The sequence below is a fragment of the Boleophthalmus pectinirostris genome, unplaced genomic scaffold (genome assembly GCF_026225935.1).
Source record: "Boleophthalmus pectinirostris isolate CB_2022bp ecotype Guang Dong unplaced genomic scaffold, ASM2622593v1 HiC_scaffold_8, whole genome shotgun sequence".
NCBI classification, from domain to species: domain Eukaryota; kingdom Metazoa; phylum Chordata; class Actinopteri; order Gobiiformes; family Gobiidae; genus Boleophthalmus; species Boleophthalmus pectinirostris.
Window position 1 is genome coordinate 32,652,838 of NW_026571515.1, and position 17,296 is coordinate 32,670,133.

At 37.7% G+C, this 17,296-nt stretch overlaps 2 protein-coding genes across 2 annotated transcripts in view; one reads left to right on the top strand and one right to left on the bottom strand.

Moving 5' to 3' along the window:
• scube3 (signal peptide, CUB domain, EGF-like 3) overlaps window positions 1-4,471 on the top strand; it is a 203,535-nt gene extending 199,064 nt beyond the window's left edge. The window contains exons 21-23 of the mRNA XM_055166159.1: window positions 206-358; window positions 460-539; window positions 1,180-4,471. Of these exons, the coding sequence (XP_055022134.1) occupies window positions 206-358; window positions 460-539; window positions 1,180-1,332 (386 nt within the window). The 3' untranslated portion in view covers window positions 1,333-4,471. The remainder of the gene's footprint in view (window positions 1-205; window positions 359-459; window positions 540-1,179) is intronic.
• Window positions 4,472-4,489: 18 nt separating this feature from the next.
• Window positions 4,490-15,719, bottom strand: LOC110164750 (complement receptor type 1-like). Its single transcript, XM_020929862.2, has 11 exons — window positions 15,595-15,719; window positions 15,349-15,522; window positions 12,451-12,553; window positions 12,049-12,122; window positions 9,935-10,141; window positions 8,710-8,901; window positions 7,103-7,199; window positions 6,811-6,884; window positions 5,570-5,749; window positions 5,135-5,314; window positions 4,490-4,701 (listed from the first exon to the last, which is right to left on the bottom strand). Exons 1-11 carry the CDS (start codon window positions 15,647-15,649, stop codon window positions 4,676-4,678), a joined length of 1,362 nt encoding a protein of 453 aa, XP_020785521.1. The 5' UTR covers window positions 15,650-15,719; the 3' UTR covers window positions 4,490-4,675.
• Between the last annotated feature and the right edge of the window lie 1,577 nt (window positions 15,720-17,296).

Genomic DNA, 17,296 nt, shown 5'->3' on the forward strand with positions numbered 1-17,296 from the left:
GACGCGCTCCTCTTGTGTCATGTCTATGCCCCTCTGCATCATGCACATCTGTAACTGAATTACTGCAAGATAAGTTACACATCATAGTGTGAAACGTTCCAGCCAAAGCAATATTATTCATCCACTTGAAAAGTAACATAGTGCAGCTTACAAGTAGTTAAATATTGACTATTTTTCTTAATTATGGTTTGTTTTCTATTAAAAGGGTCAGCAACTTCCATCACCACCTATGAGACGTGTCAGACGTACGAACGCCCCATCGCATTCACCGCTCGCTCCAGACGACTGTGGATCAACTTCAAGTCCAATGAAGCCAACAGCGCCCGCGGCTTCCAGATCCCATATGTCACCTACGATGGTACTGACCAGACTTTACAGTGTTTGTCCAATGTGCTGATTCCATACAGTCTGTAATAATAAAAATAGTGTTCTTAATAATTATTATGTTTTGTCTTTCAGAGGACTATGAACAGCTCGTAGAGGACATAGTACGAGATGGAAGACTCTATGCTTCAGAAAACCATCAAGAAATCCTTAAGGTTAACAAATGTTTAATTCATACAATTTCCTAATACATAAGGTATAATCAGCGAATGCATCAATATACATGTTTCATTATGTGTAATTACAACAAATTCATACACATAGTATCCTATCTTGTACTGATTTGATACTTTGCAGCTAATGTCATCAATATTCCCTGGGGGTGTGATGCTAACTATAGGCACTATTCTGTCAGAAGCTCTAGTAGACTTCAATCTGAATTTTAAAACAATCTAAAACAATCTAAACAATCTGTTAAACAACATTTTGTTGGACATCAAACCCCTAAACTGAACATGAATGTTCTTATTGACATCACGTTTAGTATGTTTTCTTGAGTTTTAAAAGTTTTTCACAGTGCTGGCTAATGTTTGCATTGTGTCATCATGGTAATTCTTGAACCCCCAGCTTGATGTCACTGCAAAATATCAATTATATTCACCAATATAGTACCTTTCACTATTGAAACACTGACAAATATTGACTTCTGTATACTTTCTTCATTCTTTAAAAAGTTCTATATAAATAATATGGATTTGGATTGAAACAGACTTTAAATCAAAAGTTATATAATTTTCTGCATATTACCCTCATTTTAATAAGTACTCACTATCTATCTGTGCCTTGTCTCCACAGGATAAAAAACTTATTAAGACTCTTTTTGACGTGCTGGCTCACCCAAACAACTATTTTAAGTACACCACTCGGGAGTCCAACGAGATGCTCCCACGCTCCTTCATTCGTCTCATCAGCAGCAAAGTCTCTGCGTTTCTGCGACCATACAAGTAAAGACCCCTCTACCACGGAAATCCTGCCACCCCGGCCTCTTCTGCCCCCCGACGACCAAGGCTACCCCCTCACCTCTCCCAGGACTTGTTACTTTCCACACCCATAGACCCATAGACAGACAGGAGTTTTACAATAGACACTATGCAGACCTGAGACTGATGGTTGGTTTTGTATTTGTATTTTTCTCTCGGGGCAGGTCTGTCACCCCCAGCTTAAACATTTGGTGGATGTAGAGGATGTCTGGGTTGAGTTGGTGTTGTCTTGTGCAAAGAAACCACAAAAATGCAAAGTGGTTGTTGTTCAGTAGGAGTGACTGTGTGTGTGGTTTGAGGTTGATATTGTGTTTGCTTAAATGAGTCTCCAGCTCCTAGCCTTAAAGGTGCACTGTGTAACTTTTCCGATAGAGCAGTCTGTTTGTCTCCATGGAGATGTTATATGCATTAAACGTATCTAGCCCTATGGATATAAGTAAGTTAGAGTTGGGATCTGTGGAGAGCTGACGCAGCTCACAGTAACTATGTTTTTACAAATATTTTTTGAGCAATAAAACACATGTAGTTGAAAAATGCATGCCAGATACGTTTAGCACCATACTGTGGAACATTCCATGCAAAGCAATACCATCTCCATGGAGACAAGCACTGTGGACCCACCACCAGAAAAAGTTCCATAGTGCACCTTTAAATATGACTGTTGCGTGTCGTTTACGTGTTGTAACCCTGAAGACATCAGTGTCTAAATGTGCTTTTCTCTTTGGGAGCTGTTAAGTCCATGTAGCAGATATGCTCCAGGTAAAGCCTTACGAAACCAGAGCTCTTAGAGCAGTGTCCAACAGTAATACTGTCAAACAGTGGATCCATATCCCTATGTCCAGAGCATTACAATACTGTGCAAAAGTGTCAGCAGGGTTAAGGCTATTAACAAGAGTTTCAGTGGTCTAAAATAGGATGCAGAAAATTCTAAACTAATCTAATTTCTAAACTCAGACTCCAAAGAGGCACCGTAGTCTTTCCTGCAATAATCAATATGTGCCCAGACCTAAATGAAACTCCCAAGATCTTTGAATTTAGGAGTAAATATGGTTTCTGTTCTTTCTATCACATTGCATTTTAGACATCACAACATTCTATTGTCCCATAATATTTCAAGGCAAGTCATAATGTTATTGTTCATATGCAAACTTTTGTTTGGTTGGTTCATCATTTGTGTTTGTTATGTATAGGTAAGCCATGGGTTTCAGAATGTTGAAGTTAGGATCATTGCCATATCAACAATTCAAAACAAATGATATATATCTTTTTATAAAGGCCACAAGTCCTCAAAATGGCTCCTATAAACAGGACATTGAAATCCATGAATATGTAAAACCTTTTAACATAACTTTTGCAAAGTATTGTATGTAATTTGGCTGGCCTTGTCAGCAAAAGGCAGATATGAGACTATTTTATCATTACAGATTCAACTTAAGGACAATGGGAGAGCGTAGTATTTTTGAGAGCCACACAAACAATGTAATGTGATGTCTAGATGGAAATGTCTGCGAGGGACATTATGTTTGCTGCTTCTTATAACGGTCACTTTATGCTCCAGTCCCATATCGTCTCATGTGCGTAAACAATAAGTCACATTTCTCATCTGTGTACTAACCGTTTGTGTGTTTTCAATTGTGTAAATAAGAAAAATAGATGAGGGTAATTTCCTTTTGTCCCATCATGCCCCTTTTAAATCTCCTTTCCCCCCTTCCTTGCCCAAAGAGTGCGCCCTCTGTTGACCACACTCACAAAATGTTCTGTCCCAATGAAACCAGCTCTTCCAAAGACTGCCCCCATGTGGTATCTTATGTTTAGTGCACTAGATTTAGAAGCTGTCACTATACACTACCTTTTCTAATGCAAGTGCAATGATAAAACTCCCCGGCCATAGTGATTCAACAGCGTGTTAAAATATGTGGCTAGTTTGGTCATTTCAAAAGCCGAAAAGTGTATCTGACAGTTCTATCAATTTGTTGTATCAGTTTGGTTTCTGCTTGGTTTCAAATGACATAAACACCTTTAATATTGTAGATTTAATTGAGATGGAAGGCTTTGGAATATCTGTAACAAGGTGAGTGAGTAGTCAAAAACTGTATTCAAGTAACAGTACAGTTACTTAAAATAATATTACTCAATTTGAAGTATACACAAGAGTCTAGAAGAGAGGATTAAAATTCTACTTAGATGTTTCTGTTTTACTTTAAAGCATAAAAAAATCTTGCCTTTTAGGATTTTGTCAGTGGAATTTGATAAACCAATGTTTAATTAATGCACAGATTCTAATATTTTCAAAGTATAAATCACAAATTAGGGGAAAAAACATATAGTAAGATGCAAGTGTTTAACCTTTACTTGAAAAATATATGTTTAAACTTAATACTACACAACTCTGGTTAAGAAAATTAATGAGCCTGAACGTTTAGAATATTAATGACTGACAGTAAAGCAGTCAAAAATAATATCTCGCTTTGAAGCCTATAGAAAGTTCTAATGTAATGTAATGTTGTAATGTCATCTGAAATCCTGCAGCTGACCACCAGATGTGTCATGTGGCTGCTCTTCCCCACAAATATTAACCCTCAAAAATTAAAAATCAAAAATGTATGTTTTTTGTAATATAATTTTTGTGATTTTAAAATGGGACCAAAACAGGGTAAAAGTTAAGTATTTAAAGTCTTTGTTCCATTTCATTGAAGGCATCATGAGAAAATCAGATTCCCATTTAGTTGTATTGTTCTTGTTCGTCCTAAAATGTGTAAATAAATTCTGTGGGGTGTTAAACTGTATGTCAACACAGATCTTAAAAGAAAGGGAGTTTTATATAAAAACTTTGTGGGAGATTGAGCCAAGTAATGAAGATTTAGAAAGCTCTACATTTATGTCAGATGCCCTCCCTGGCCCCCTCCTGCAACCTGACGTTATGTTGCCTTTTTCAGAGAGTTTGCTATGATGTATCAGAGTTGATGATGATATTTGCACTTGAATTGTTATTGCTCATGTAAAAATTCTGGATTTTGTATTTGTCTTTTTAAAAAATGAATGGAATTGGTGTTTTTATTTTCTTGTAGCTTGTTTGTTCATAAAATGCTCACTCACCATGTAGTCTAGAAAAGATCCACTTAACATTATCAACTGTAAAAAAAAAAAATCTTTACTGTGTACAAAAGATAAATGCAACAGGTTTGTACTTGTTACTACTCAAAACACTTATGAAATAAACATACTGTACGTAAGCTGAGTTTAACACATTTTTATGTCTGCAGTGCAATTACGTGTGTGTAAATTTGAGCAAGTCTTCCATCGCGCTCTGGCTAGCCTCTTCGCTGAGTATTCCAAACTGAAAAAGAAGGAGAAAAAAACATGCATAAGTTACAAAATCTAAATATGGAATACCAAGAATACCTTTTAATTTTGTGACTAGTAATAAATATAATAAATAAAAAAGAAAAATGGAATATATTCAATGCATAACATTTTTTGTGCCAAATGGGTATTTTGGCGAACAAATAAAAAAAATGAAAAGAACATAACTATTAACTTTAAATGTACAGATATTTTTTGCCAATTAAAAAAATGAAAAGCGAGTGGGGAAAACAAGATCTGAATTTTAATTGATTCCATCCAAGATTTGGAAGTTTGTCGGATGTAGATTAAGACTGAGTCGGCCATCTCCTAGCCTTACATTTTATTGATTAAACCGAGAGGGGAGGGGGAACACCTCTTGCTTGTTTCCAAAGAAATGATCAAAATGAAAATGTCTGCTCTCTTACCTTTGCATTTGGGCAGTTCTGGAGCCCACTGTCCTCTCTCGTCACAGGTGATGGTGCTGGGGCCCACTAAAGTGTACCTGGTGTTACAGTGGATGTAGATGGCGTCTCTGTACTGATATCGGCCTGTCCGGCTTCTTACAAACGCTGCATTGGGGATGTTCGGAGTTGGACAAGTTATATCTGTGCATGAAGACAAAAACAAATAATTTTGATAAGAAGTGCTTGAGTAGAAATAAAGTGATAGGGTTGTCAAAAGTATCAAAAAAACATCATATTTGGTGTATGAAAATTACATTTTATTACGAAAAACGTTACTATTGTATTTGAGTATTAAATAAATTCCTTAGTATTAAAATTGCTTGAAATTTTAGTGTTGTGACAATAGATTTTATAATTAAAAATATCATATTGTGTCACATATGTTAAATTATTAACCTTTGCACTGAGGAAGAGGAGAGCTCCATGTCCCATTCATTGTGCACCAAATGTCAGAGGGTCCCATGAGCGCCCCCACCAGGCAGCGGTACGTCACCACAGTCCTGTACTCAAATGGAGCTTCTGCGTAACCAGTGATCTCTGCATTGGCCAATTCAGGGGGGTCATCACACGCCATAGCTGCAACAGGCAGATTCTTTTTTTTAACATTTACTATCATTTACATCTCGTCCATCAGATTATTTGTGTTGAGTCAGTGAGCCATTTGTGTATGTATTTATTTATTTGATAGGGACAGTGCATATTAATGAACATCTGTTACATTAACAGCATAAATGTGCTAAGTTAAAGCAAAGATGGTAATTTCCATCTGTTAAACCACTCAACCACACACCACATTCATACTAGGTAAGGTAGTGGGTGAAGTGCCTTGCCTAACGATACAATAACAGTTTGCATTAGAGCCACTGCCCCATCTGTCAATTTCTGTGGTCTCCCATCCAAGTACAAACCAGGCCCAACCCTGCAGAGCACACCCATTATTTTTACTACTTCTACATTTTATATTCGTCCAAAAGACATCAAATACAAGATATATGGGATCATGTAGTAAAAAAAAAATAATAATAATTCAGCATTTTTTTTTTTTTTTTTTTTATATTCAAATCTCAAAGTGGCCACCCTTTGCTATGTCAAAATATATTTAGTTGAGTTGTTCAGCTTTTTTTTCCCCTTTGCTACATAATTCCATAATATAGTTGTCCAGCTGTGCTAGAGAAAGGGAAGTAACAAAAACCAAGACGGAAGAATTGTATAAATAAAGAAGTAATTAAATTAACAGGAATGTACAAGGTTAATAAAACAAAAGGAGGGGTCTAAAATGTTTACAGAAAAGGTCATTTACAACATTTTAAACAAAAGTAAAGGGCAAGGTTAACGAAGACTTGACAAACAAACACAAAGTTAGTACTGACAAACGAGTGTCTCAGAAACACAGAGACACCACAGGGACAGAAAAAAAGACACATTAAATCTGAAACTAGTGCCCCTTTTACAAAGTCAAGTGCAGAGACTTGAAACATACTGTAACACCCCCCTGTCCTCCAGATAGGTGTAAGAATTCACAGGTTGGGTTGCATAAGGTTTGAAATGGCTGCACATACAAATGTGGCAGGTTACAAAGGCCTGGGGCTGTATCAGTACTTCATATATCAAAAATGTAGATGTAAATGTGACTTAACCTTCACAGACGGGATGATGCCCATCCCAGCCTCTGCTCAGGCAGTTTCTGGTGGCCTGTCCGACCAGCTGATACCTGTAAAACCACATGGAAGACTTATTCTCAGTCTCTCTCCTTTTGTAAAATGTGTCAAAAAGTCAAATCTGAATAGAACACAGATGAACAATGCCATTAGCTTGATATTTCTTCTAAAAAGACCAGGTTCCAGTCAAACTCCAGCATCTAGCCTCATCAAAGTGAACATTATTTTTAGCTAATAAATATACAGGATAATTTTAATATAAAAAGTGTACCCCTCATCACACACGGCTGTAGCACTGTCTCCAAACTCGACCCCGGTGTATTCATAGTGTCCATTGAGGAGTTCCCCCGCAGAGCCACACAGCCTCCCTGTAACAGCACATGCTTTTTACATGAAGCTAAAATGACAGTTGTAGTATATAGTATATAGTCATAACAGAGTTAGCTGTAGTGTTACTTAGCTGAGGTTAGCTAGGAATTGTTGCTGCCAGATAATGCTGATCAAAAATGTATGCTAGAGTTTGGCTATGGAAATATTTAGCCCCATAAATACTGGCTAACAATCATCTTATCCTAGTAACTACTCCACAGTTGTGAATCAGTCTCTAAAAATGTTCTGTTCTTTTCAGAATAGATCGACTTTCTGTCCCAGAAGTTCTTGTCCTGACTGCATGACACTTTATGACATTGAACAAACTGATAGAATACAATCCATGTATCATTCGTTCATTTGTTTTTCAATATAAAACCAAAAATAAGAAAATGAAAAAACAACAGTTTTCTTCATTATTTGTCTCCAAAACCAAAATGAAAAACAGATAATGATTCGTTTTTCAGTTTTTGATTTTGCGTTTAAATGAATAAATATAAAAAAACAGATAACAGCCGTTTCCCAATTACGTGACTTAAACTGCGATGCCGGACTGAACCAGGACTGAACCAGGACTAAAACAGGACTAAACCAGGACTAAACCAGTACTAAACTGTTTTCAGTCCTGGTCTGGTCCCAGTTTCAGTCCCGGTCCTGGTCCCAGTCTGGTCCCAGTCTAAGTCCTGGTCTCAGTCCTGGTCTGGTTCCGGTCTGGTCCTAGACCTGTTTTATTCCTGGTTTAGTCCTGGTTCAGTCCTGGTTCAGTCCTGGTTCAGTCTGGCATCGCAGTATAAGTCATGTAAACAGGAAACAAAACCATTTTTTGCATTATTCATTTAAACACAAAATTGAAAACTGAAAAAACAAATTGGGGGGGTTTGGAGACAAATAATGAAGAAAACTGTTGTTCTTTTTTCTTTTTCTTATTTTTGGTTTTACATTGCAAAACTAATGAATCATACAGAGATAGAATACAATAGGTTTATGAGCTTTCACTCTTAAACTGTCACACTTGAAAAGCTATTTGAGTTCTTTTCTCAAACTAAAAACACTAAACTAAACATCACCTTGTGATATCATGTAGATTCATGTGGATAATTTCAGCCCCGAAATTGTGAATCTCTACAGAACTAAAGGTAAAACATAGTGGTTAACTTAAAAACTACCATTTCATGACATCACAAGGTAATAGGTCACTAAGGTCACTACTAATAAAGGATTTGTCAAACATGTGTGAATGAAACAAAACACAACTCCAGGTCTGTTTTTGATGAGGTAACAACATTCTAACATGGTTTAAAGCTCACAAGAGTCAATTATGTGTAACACCCCTTTAAGAGATCCCGTCATGCAGCTTGAAAGAGAAAAAGTAACTACAATATATCCAAGATTTGAATAAATGTGTACTTTAAATATTTGAATACTCAGTGTTTACTCTTTCGGACAGTACAATTTCCCATTCTACATTCAGATTGTTCTAATGCGTCGGTGTAGATGTAAAACACTCACTTCTGCACTGTAGTTCCAGAGGCGACCACTTTCCATTAACACACCGGCGATACTTGCTGCCTCGACTGTGGACATAGCCCGTATCACATGTGTAGTACACCTTCACCCCAGCAGCAAAGGACTTCTGGGAGCTGAACTTTAAGGCCAGTTTAGCATTGGAGCCCTCTATGTTCTCTGGCACACCACATGGACCTGAAAAAGAAGTGTAAAGGTTATGATCCTGTACATGGCAGGAAATCAGTTATTCTCTTAAGGAATAAATATTAGTCTCATCTTTAGAAACCAAACATTTTCCAACTGAAAACTAGAACTATACCAAGATATGCCTTAATCCCAAACCACAACTAAATAATAAAAATCTAAACTCCAGCCTGTTCAGTACTAATAGAAATAGAATAATAGAAGGGAATGCTAAAAAACAATGCAAAATGGACACTCAACCATAATAATATTGTTAAAATGTATTAATTACAAATAGTTCTTTTTACAGTACAGTGAAAGTGTTTTTTGTGACAGTATGTTCTGTCAGCAGCAGAGACAGAACCTCCCTTCTTCAATTTAGTACACCAAGTTACTCCTTTGAGCTTTATTCTACCTTGTGATATATACTATGGTAATACAGAAAGTGTTTTTAAATTCCATACACCTTTACTAGAATCATTTGGATGATTTCTGACCTGGAATTGTCAATCTCTACTAAACAAAAGGAGCTGTTAACGTGAAAACTACCACTTCATGACATCACAAGTTAGAACGAGCATTTTGATCTTTGGAGATGTAGACAGACTAATAATAAAGGATTAGTCAAACATGTGTGAATGAAACAAAACACAACTCTGGGTCTGTGAAACAACATTATAACACAACTTAAAGCTCACAAGAGTCTATTTTGTTTAGCATAGGACCTTTAATAAGAGAAGTACTTCATTGGTACTTATATTTATTTTTTCTTTGTGTATCAAAAGTAGTTTAGAGAATCATACTTTCATCCTTGGTATCAAAAGTTTAAAATGTTAATATTATAATGCAGAGGTGGTCATGACTTGGGACTCAACTTGGACTTGAACACCACTGACTTGGGACTTGACTTGGACTTTGATGCCTTGACTTGAAAGACTTGATGCTCAAAATTGTACAGAAAATTATAGAAACGTTATTGATTAACGATGACCCGCCTCTGTTGATGATGATGATGACACCACTTCTCATATATTGTATTACTCACTGTTTTTTGAGGGTGCGGGCACACACAGAGGAGGAGCAGGCTTCCACTGTCCGTTAGCCCCACACGTGATCCGCCCTTGTCCGCTAATCTGGAAACCCGGGCTGCACTTAACAGTCACGACAGCATTGACATTGTACTCTCGAGCAACGCCCTTCTTCTCAGAATTAGACACTTTTGGAGCGGGACATGTGACTGGGACTTCGCCCTCTAGAAACACAAATATAGTGATTCACAGATCCATTTGAAAAGCAAAAAGGAAATAACACCAAGATTTGATAAATTGTTCACAAATACAGACGACATGATGAAACAGCGGTGAAATCTTTATTTTTCTTTAATTCCCATTGTTTTATGTAACTCAAGTATGTAACCAGCCTAATGACATCCAACTTGAATGATAAAGTTGCATTAGACTGACATAACCAGCCAGATAAACATTACGATCTTTTTCCCTGTAGATCAACATTATGATAAGATTCCTACCCTTCTCACCCCACCCTCCCCTCCATCTAGAGCAGTGCTTCTCAAATAGTGGCCCCCTGGGGGGGGGCGCGAGGCTCCGTCAAGGGGGGCGCGTTTGACCTCGGGGAACATGCTTTTTTATTTTTTTATTTAGATTTTTTTTACTGTCTTAAGGGCCGTTCACACCAAAGCGTCAAAAAACGCCTTGACGCCTCTATTTGGAGCCTTTGCATTTGAGTTCAGACGCCCCCGACGCGCGTCTTTGACGCTGTGGACGAACGGGACAAAAATACTTGACGCGCGTCCGTTGCCCTGGAAACGAGAGCCCGGTCCCGGTCTTTTCCCGAAACAATGTCAGACCAGACTGAGAGAGTGTTTTTATGACATAAAACATCAACGGAGGAGATCGGGTCGACGACTGGGGCGTATATATTTATACTCCGCTAATGACACTGGATCAGTCCCGGTCTAGTCCTGGTCTAATACCGGTCTGGTCCTGGTCTAATCACGGTCTAGTCCCGGTCTAGTCCTGGTCTAATCACGGTCTAGTCCCGGTCTAATCACGGCCTAGTCCCGGTCTAGTCCTGGTCTAATCACGGTCTAGTCCCGGTCTGGTCCCGGTCTAGTCCCGGTCTAGTCCTGGTCTAATCACAGTCTAGTCCCGGTCTAGTCCTTGTTTAGTCTCGGTCTAGTCCTCGTTTGGTCCTGGTCCGGTCCTGGTGTAGTCCTCGCGATCGGCTCGGTGATTGTGGCGTATATATTTATTCTTCGCTCATGTTTGTGGTTCTCGTTCTGGTTCTCGGGTCTTTCTTCCTGATAACATGAACACGCCAAACAAAGTCCGACTGAGCCATCTAACTGTTGTTTCATTTAATGCGCCTTATAGTCCGGTGCGGTTTATATGCAAAAAAAAGTTTGAAAATAGACCATTCAATGACAGTGAGCCTTATAATCCAGAGCGCCCTATACTGCGGAAAATAAGGTAAATGTTCCTATAGATAACCAGATACAAAGATCCAAGAAAGGTCATAAAAGCTCCACAAATCTATTCAAGTGTCCTCCTGCAGTACTATTTGAATTAAGTGCCCCAGTGCATCACAGTCTACAGTCCGAGTCATCTCCAAAACCAGTCATTAAGGTATTTTCTACCAGTACTTGAGTGAATATTTTGAATGAGTCACTTTGAAATAGTTTTACTCTTCGGTATATGTTACTCCTACATGTGTCAAAATGTGCGTCAGTTAAAGTGAAAGGCTGTTTTGATAATCCACTCATTAAGGTATGTGTTCATGTGCTTACAAATATCATATACTTGTTACTGTGAGATTTTAGAGGGATTCGATTAGATTAGAATATATTATGAGGTTTTTCCAACACAAAAATATGTGGACTGCATTGCATCATGAATTGTGCGTAATAAATTATACAGGCTGACTAGCAATGGTGATGATTGATTTGAACACTGTAATTGTCCTTCAGCCGTAAAGCCGTTTTTAATCTCATACTTCAAAATGTAATCATAGACATTAAAAGGATTAAAGGACTTATTATAACATGTGTCACATCCACTTGTTTGTCACAGTCTGAGCTTGTCTACATTGTGTAACGATTCTTTTGGTACTAAGCGTTTAATTAAAACAACAGACACCAACCTTCACATTTGGGTAGGTCACTGGGCCAGCCGTTATGTCCACACTCAATAACTTTTGGTCCTTTGACAATGTATCTGTGAATAAAACAACAAGTGAAACACGCAAGCTTTTAAGACAAGATGTGCTATGTAACTTTTGTTGGAGGATATGTTATTGCTTTGTCTGAAATATTCCACAACTTGACATTATCTCCATGGAGCCGAGCACAAGACGCTACCAGGCAAAGTTACAAGTCTGATTTTTTTTTCAGTGAATTCCGCAATTGAATAAATGCGAGACAGATAAGTGGAATGTCATACTGTGGAAAATTCCAGAAAAAGCAATGTCATATCCATGGAAACAAGCAGAGAGCGGGAGCTACACTAGGAAAGTTACAATGTGGAACTTTAAACAAAATCCTACCCATCTCCACAGACAGGATATGCTTTGGTCCCGAAGACAGGTTCTTCTCCTTCGTAACTGAAATAACCGTTCAACAACTCTCCGGCATTGCCACATGATTTCTCTGTAAAAAAAAAAAAAAAGGCAAAATGATCAAATTGTATCATCACAATTATTCACGATTTTAGATTGAAGTGAAATAGGCTACTTTTAAATTTCCTTGCTTGTTGTTATACCGTCGTCTATTTACTTAAGGTTTGTTAAAATTGTGCAGACCTATGCAATTAGGCTTTCAGCTTTTCTTTGATACATTGTCCTAGTCTTACCGCTTTGTTTGGAATGTTCCACAGTATGTAATTAAACTCATCTATCTCTGTCTATCTATCTATCCAGTTACAAGTTAGATCTTTGGAGCGGTAACCCCATTCAGTAATCATGTTTCTTTAGCAGTAAGCAAGTCAAAAGAATCGAACATCTAATACTAAAACCAGTAGATACTAGTAGTAGATACTAATTTAAGTAAGTATCAATACCAAAAAACCCCAAACAAACAAAAAAACATAACTTGATAAAACTGGTCTTTTCTGGAAATGTTTCATCTCGAGATTTATCGCAACTAGTGTGAGATCCCATGGTGTAATAAAAATGCAATGCTTTTGTGTTGAAAATTGCAATTGTGTCTTTTAAAAATTATCTTTTTTAGACATGGGTACCAAAATCGGTATAGAATATCAAGTCTGTTCTTTAGTATCGAAATTGAATAAGAATAAGAACAGCTTTGAACAGAGACAAACAAATGGCAGACTGTGTGACTTTAACTTTAGTTTGAGCATGTTTTTGGTCAGAGTCACTGTCTCGATCCAAGTTTTACACAAGTCTGTGAAACTCTGTGCACAGCAAGTAATTGTCAACAGCCTCCAGGAAGCAGACCTAACAACTTTACACGTGAACCCTAAAGTATTATTTAAAACGTGTGTCCATTTGGGCCCGGTGTTATATTTACCAAACTATATCTGTCTGTTATTGTAAAACATTTGACCATATGACTCATGAACATGGAAATATGAACTTAAAATAAAAAAAAATAAATAAATCAGCTTGGCCCTGTTGACAGCAGTGCATAGTTGAGTGTAGATAGCAGCCAGATGGCATTGGTCTTGTCCTTTCTTTCAAACTGAGACACTGTTTACAATATTCAGGAGTAAATGGCCTTGCATTTTCCTATAACACAAGATACATTCAAAGCAAACTATTTAAGTTTATCAAGCAACTGGAATTGTTATTATTTGAGCGAATATTTGGCTGGCCCCGCTATAAGTTGTCATAATTTTCTTTGATAATATTTGAAAAACATACAGAACTTAAGTTAATGTTTGTTGTTTCAAGCCATGGAAATAACCGTTTTTCTCGTTTTTCATTCTAGCCTGCGTATTTTCATCTTATATCAATAAAACATCACATCCATAAACTCAGAGTGAGCTTATTTTAGTTCCACTGATTATTTGGATATGATCTCACTCTCACTGCACCTTCACCTAAATAATTTCTTAGTGATTTCTGAACAGAGGAGAGGGATATTTAACTTGTAGTGACTTTGAAATAGTGTATAGACTTGGACTATGTTTTAAGAGAGTAAAAATAACAGTAGTCAAACGCATTCTTGTCATATTTAGTCTACTTTGGCATTGCAGAGTCTCAGCCTCAAGAGACACTGCCCTATTGTCCGCCTGAGCACCAATTAAAAAAAAAAAATCTAAATCCACACATAAACTATAAAATAATTCCCCGTACCATCAGCAAAGCCAAGAAACTACATTTTTTAATTCAAAAGCTGATGAAACAAACCACCTATGTGCCCCTATATCCAGCCTAGGCGAACTTGAGTTTAGGGCCCTCACTATAATGCACTGTTTTGTTGTTGTTTCTTTGTTTTTGTTTTTGTTTTAATATTTATTGTCTGTTTTCCCCCATTGTTTTTGAGACATGTGCATCTCTATTTATTTGAAATACGCTGGACTGGAAACTACTAGATAACCAGAGCTGAAAGTAGTTTTATTTTTTTCCTAGTACAATTACATTTTTGTTTACATCCATTATATATGATTATGTTCAAAACAGGGTCAAGCTCACAGTCCATTCTAAAGTGAAAGGGGGGAATGCTTTGACAGTTAAAATATATGTGACAATCAGATAATATTTTGATGGGTTTTTTTTGTTTGTTTTTTAAGTGAATTACTCTCATTTAATGTCATATTGAGAGAAAAATCAAATTGTTCTGAGGCCTCGGCCATTAGTGGTAATGGCAAGGGCAATTGTTTGGGGGGCTTTCCAGGTTCGGGGGCCCTAAGTGGCTGCCTACTTTTGTTACCCCCTCCTCCCTGGCGTTATATGTTGTTTAACTCACACATTTGAGTGAGCCTGCATTTTTAGTCTCTCTATATCTTCTAAGATCAATATGCTCTGTTCCACCTTGATGTCATGAAATGGAAGTTTTCAAGTTACAGCTACATTTACTTTTTAATTCAGTAGAGATCAGCAATTGCATGACTGAAATCATCCAAATTGGAGTTTATCTTCTTTCAGTTTGAGAGAAGAACACAACCCAAATATCCAGAGTTGTTGTGTTAAACATGCGTAAATAAAACTAAACACAATTCCAAGTACGTTTTTGACGAGGAAAACACATGTCAGAAAATAGCATAACACGGGCCCTTTAAGGAATCTATTAAGCCTTTTTTTATTGTAAAATACTGGAGGGATTAGAATACATCATAGATTACTGAGGCCTATTTTTGTACCACTACTTAAATGATTATTATGATCTCACTCGTTCTTGCAGGAACTTTGAAATAGCGCAGGGCTATAGGATTGTTTTAAGTGAGTAAAAATACCAGACAAACGCATACTCGTCATACATACTTTGGCACTTGAGGGTGAGGCTGCCCCACCGTCCACCTGCGCACCGAACCACCGGGCTGCCTCCGTACGCCTCGTGTCCCAACGCGCACTTGAACAAGGCTGTGTCCCCATTGTAGCGCATCAAAGTGGTGTCGGGATACTCCGGCGGAGACGAGCAACCGCGCTCTTCTGCAACTAAACAAACACTACCATCAGCTACATCAAATCAAAACATACTTATCACGATGTTTTATGTGTGTATTTTACCTGAGGATAGAAAAACGTACGGTAAAAAGAATATAATCCGTGCGAAAGTCTTCATGGCTGTGCGTCGTTGGAGTAAACAAGCGTAGAGGAGGGACGGGGTTGAGTGGCACAGGAGAAGCGGATCAAGCAATTTATAAGAAGGGCTGGAGCTGGTGCAGGGAGCGTGGGCAGCGCAGGGGGCGAGACTGCGGGGAGGGAGAGGACAGCGGGCTCCTGGGAAATCGTGTAACCTTCAAATTGAAATAACTTTTAAATGTTGATACTGCGCACTTACCGTAAGCCTGCATTTTTCTGTGGCCAATTCAGAAAATCACTCCAAAGTTTTTTTTTTTGTTGTTGTTGTTTTTTTTAAGCTAAAATGGAATAGTTTGTGTCTGTGTGTGTTTGTGTGTGTGTGTTATGTAAGCCTATGTGTTAATGTTATTGTAGGGCCCACTAAAAGGTGTGTATGCTGTGCAACTTTTCTGCTGAAAGTTTCCCCACCTTCTTGTCTCCACGATGTTATTGATGTGTCTGTATGTTCCACAGTGGACTCACCTAGCTTACTTCATCAACTCACCAACTAAAGCTAAATTACAGGCCAGAACAGTGGAGAGACGAACTCACTCACAAGGTGTTTTTAGCTATAGAATAATGCAAGATAGACAAGTTTAACAGCAAACTTTGGAAAATTCAAGGTAAAGTAATTTCACCTCCATGAAGAAGGGCAGTGGTGAACCTCCACCAGAAAAAATCATAGTGGAACTTTAAAGGGACAGTTCCGAATTTTGGACTCATTTCCTAGTGAGCCACAGTTTTTTTTTTTTTTTTTATATTCCATCCAGTTCTTATATTTGCAGAGGTCGCTGGTGCTACACTAGCACATGTCAAAGGCCATAGTTAGCCTGCCACTAAAAACAGTCTTACCTACTCCACAAAGCACCCGAAGCAAATCTATTATTACGCCAGACCATTGATGTAAACGTCTGTGTTGATAGAATAATGTTTGAAAAAAAACTAACCTTGCATCGCCTGAATCATCGCATGTTGAGGGACTATTTTCTCATATATCAGTCCGCCACTGCCAAGCTTTCTATCAGAAAGTACAACTCACTGCTGCTGCTCAGACATAAATCCTTCAAATGCAAGGTTGATTTTACCTCTGAGATTATTCTATCAACACAGACATTTACATCGACAGTCTGATGTAATAATAGTTTTGCTTAGGGTGTTTTGTGGAGTGGGTAAGACTGTTTTTAGCGGCAGACTAACTATGACCATTGACATGCACTAGCCTAGCACCAGCAACCTCTGCAAATACAAAGACTGGATGGAATATTTAAAAAAGTGCCTTCACACATCTCCATCACTCTGGCTCACTAGGAAATGAGGCCCTATGTCCATACATTCCAAACTGTCCCTTTAATTGCAACTATAATGAGAGGAATCAGAACACATTTTATTGCCACTGTCTGTGAACAAAATTCACAAACTAGGAACTTGCTTCAGCATTATGATGCAACATAAACTGTGATCACATTAAAATAAGGGCATGTATTAAAACAAGGCAAAAATAGATGTTGATATATGATACAAAATATAGAGCAGGACAGAATAACAGTACAAAAACAGCGCAAGTAGGTTAAGTATAGTTGTTTAAAGGTTTTATATTATGCAAAATTGACTCTTGTGAGATTTAAACCATGTTATAATGTTACCTCAT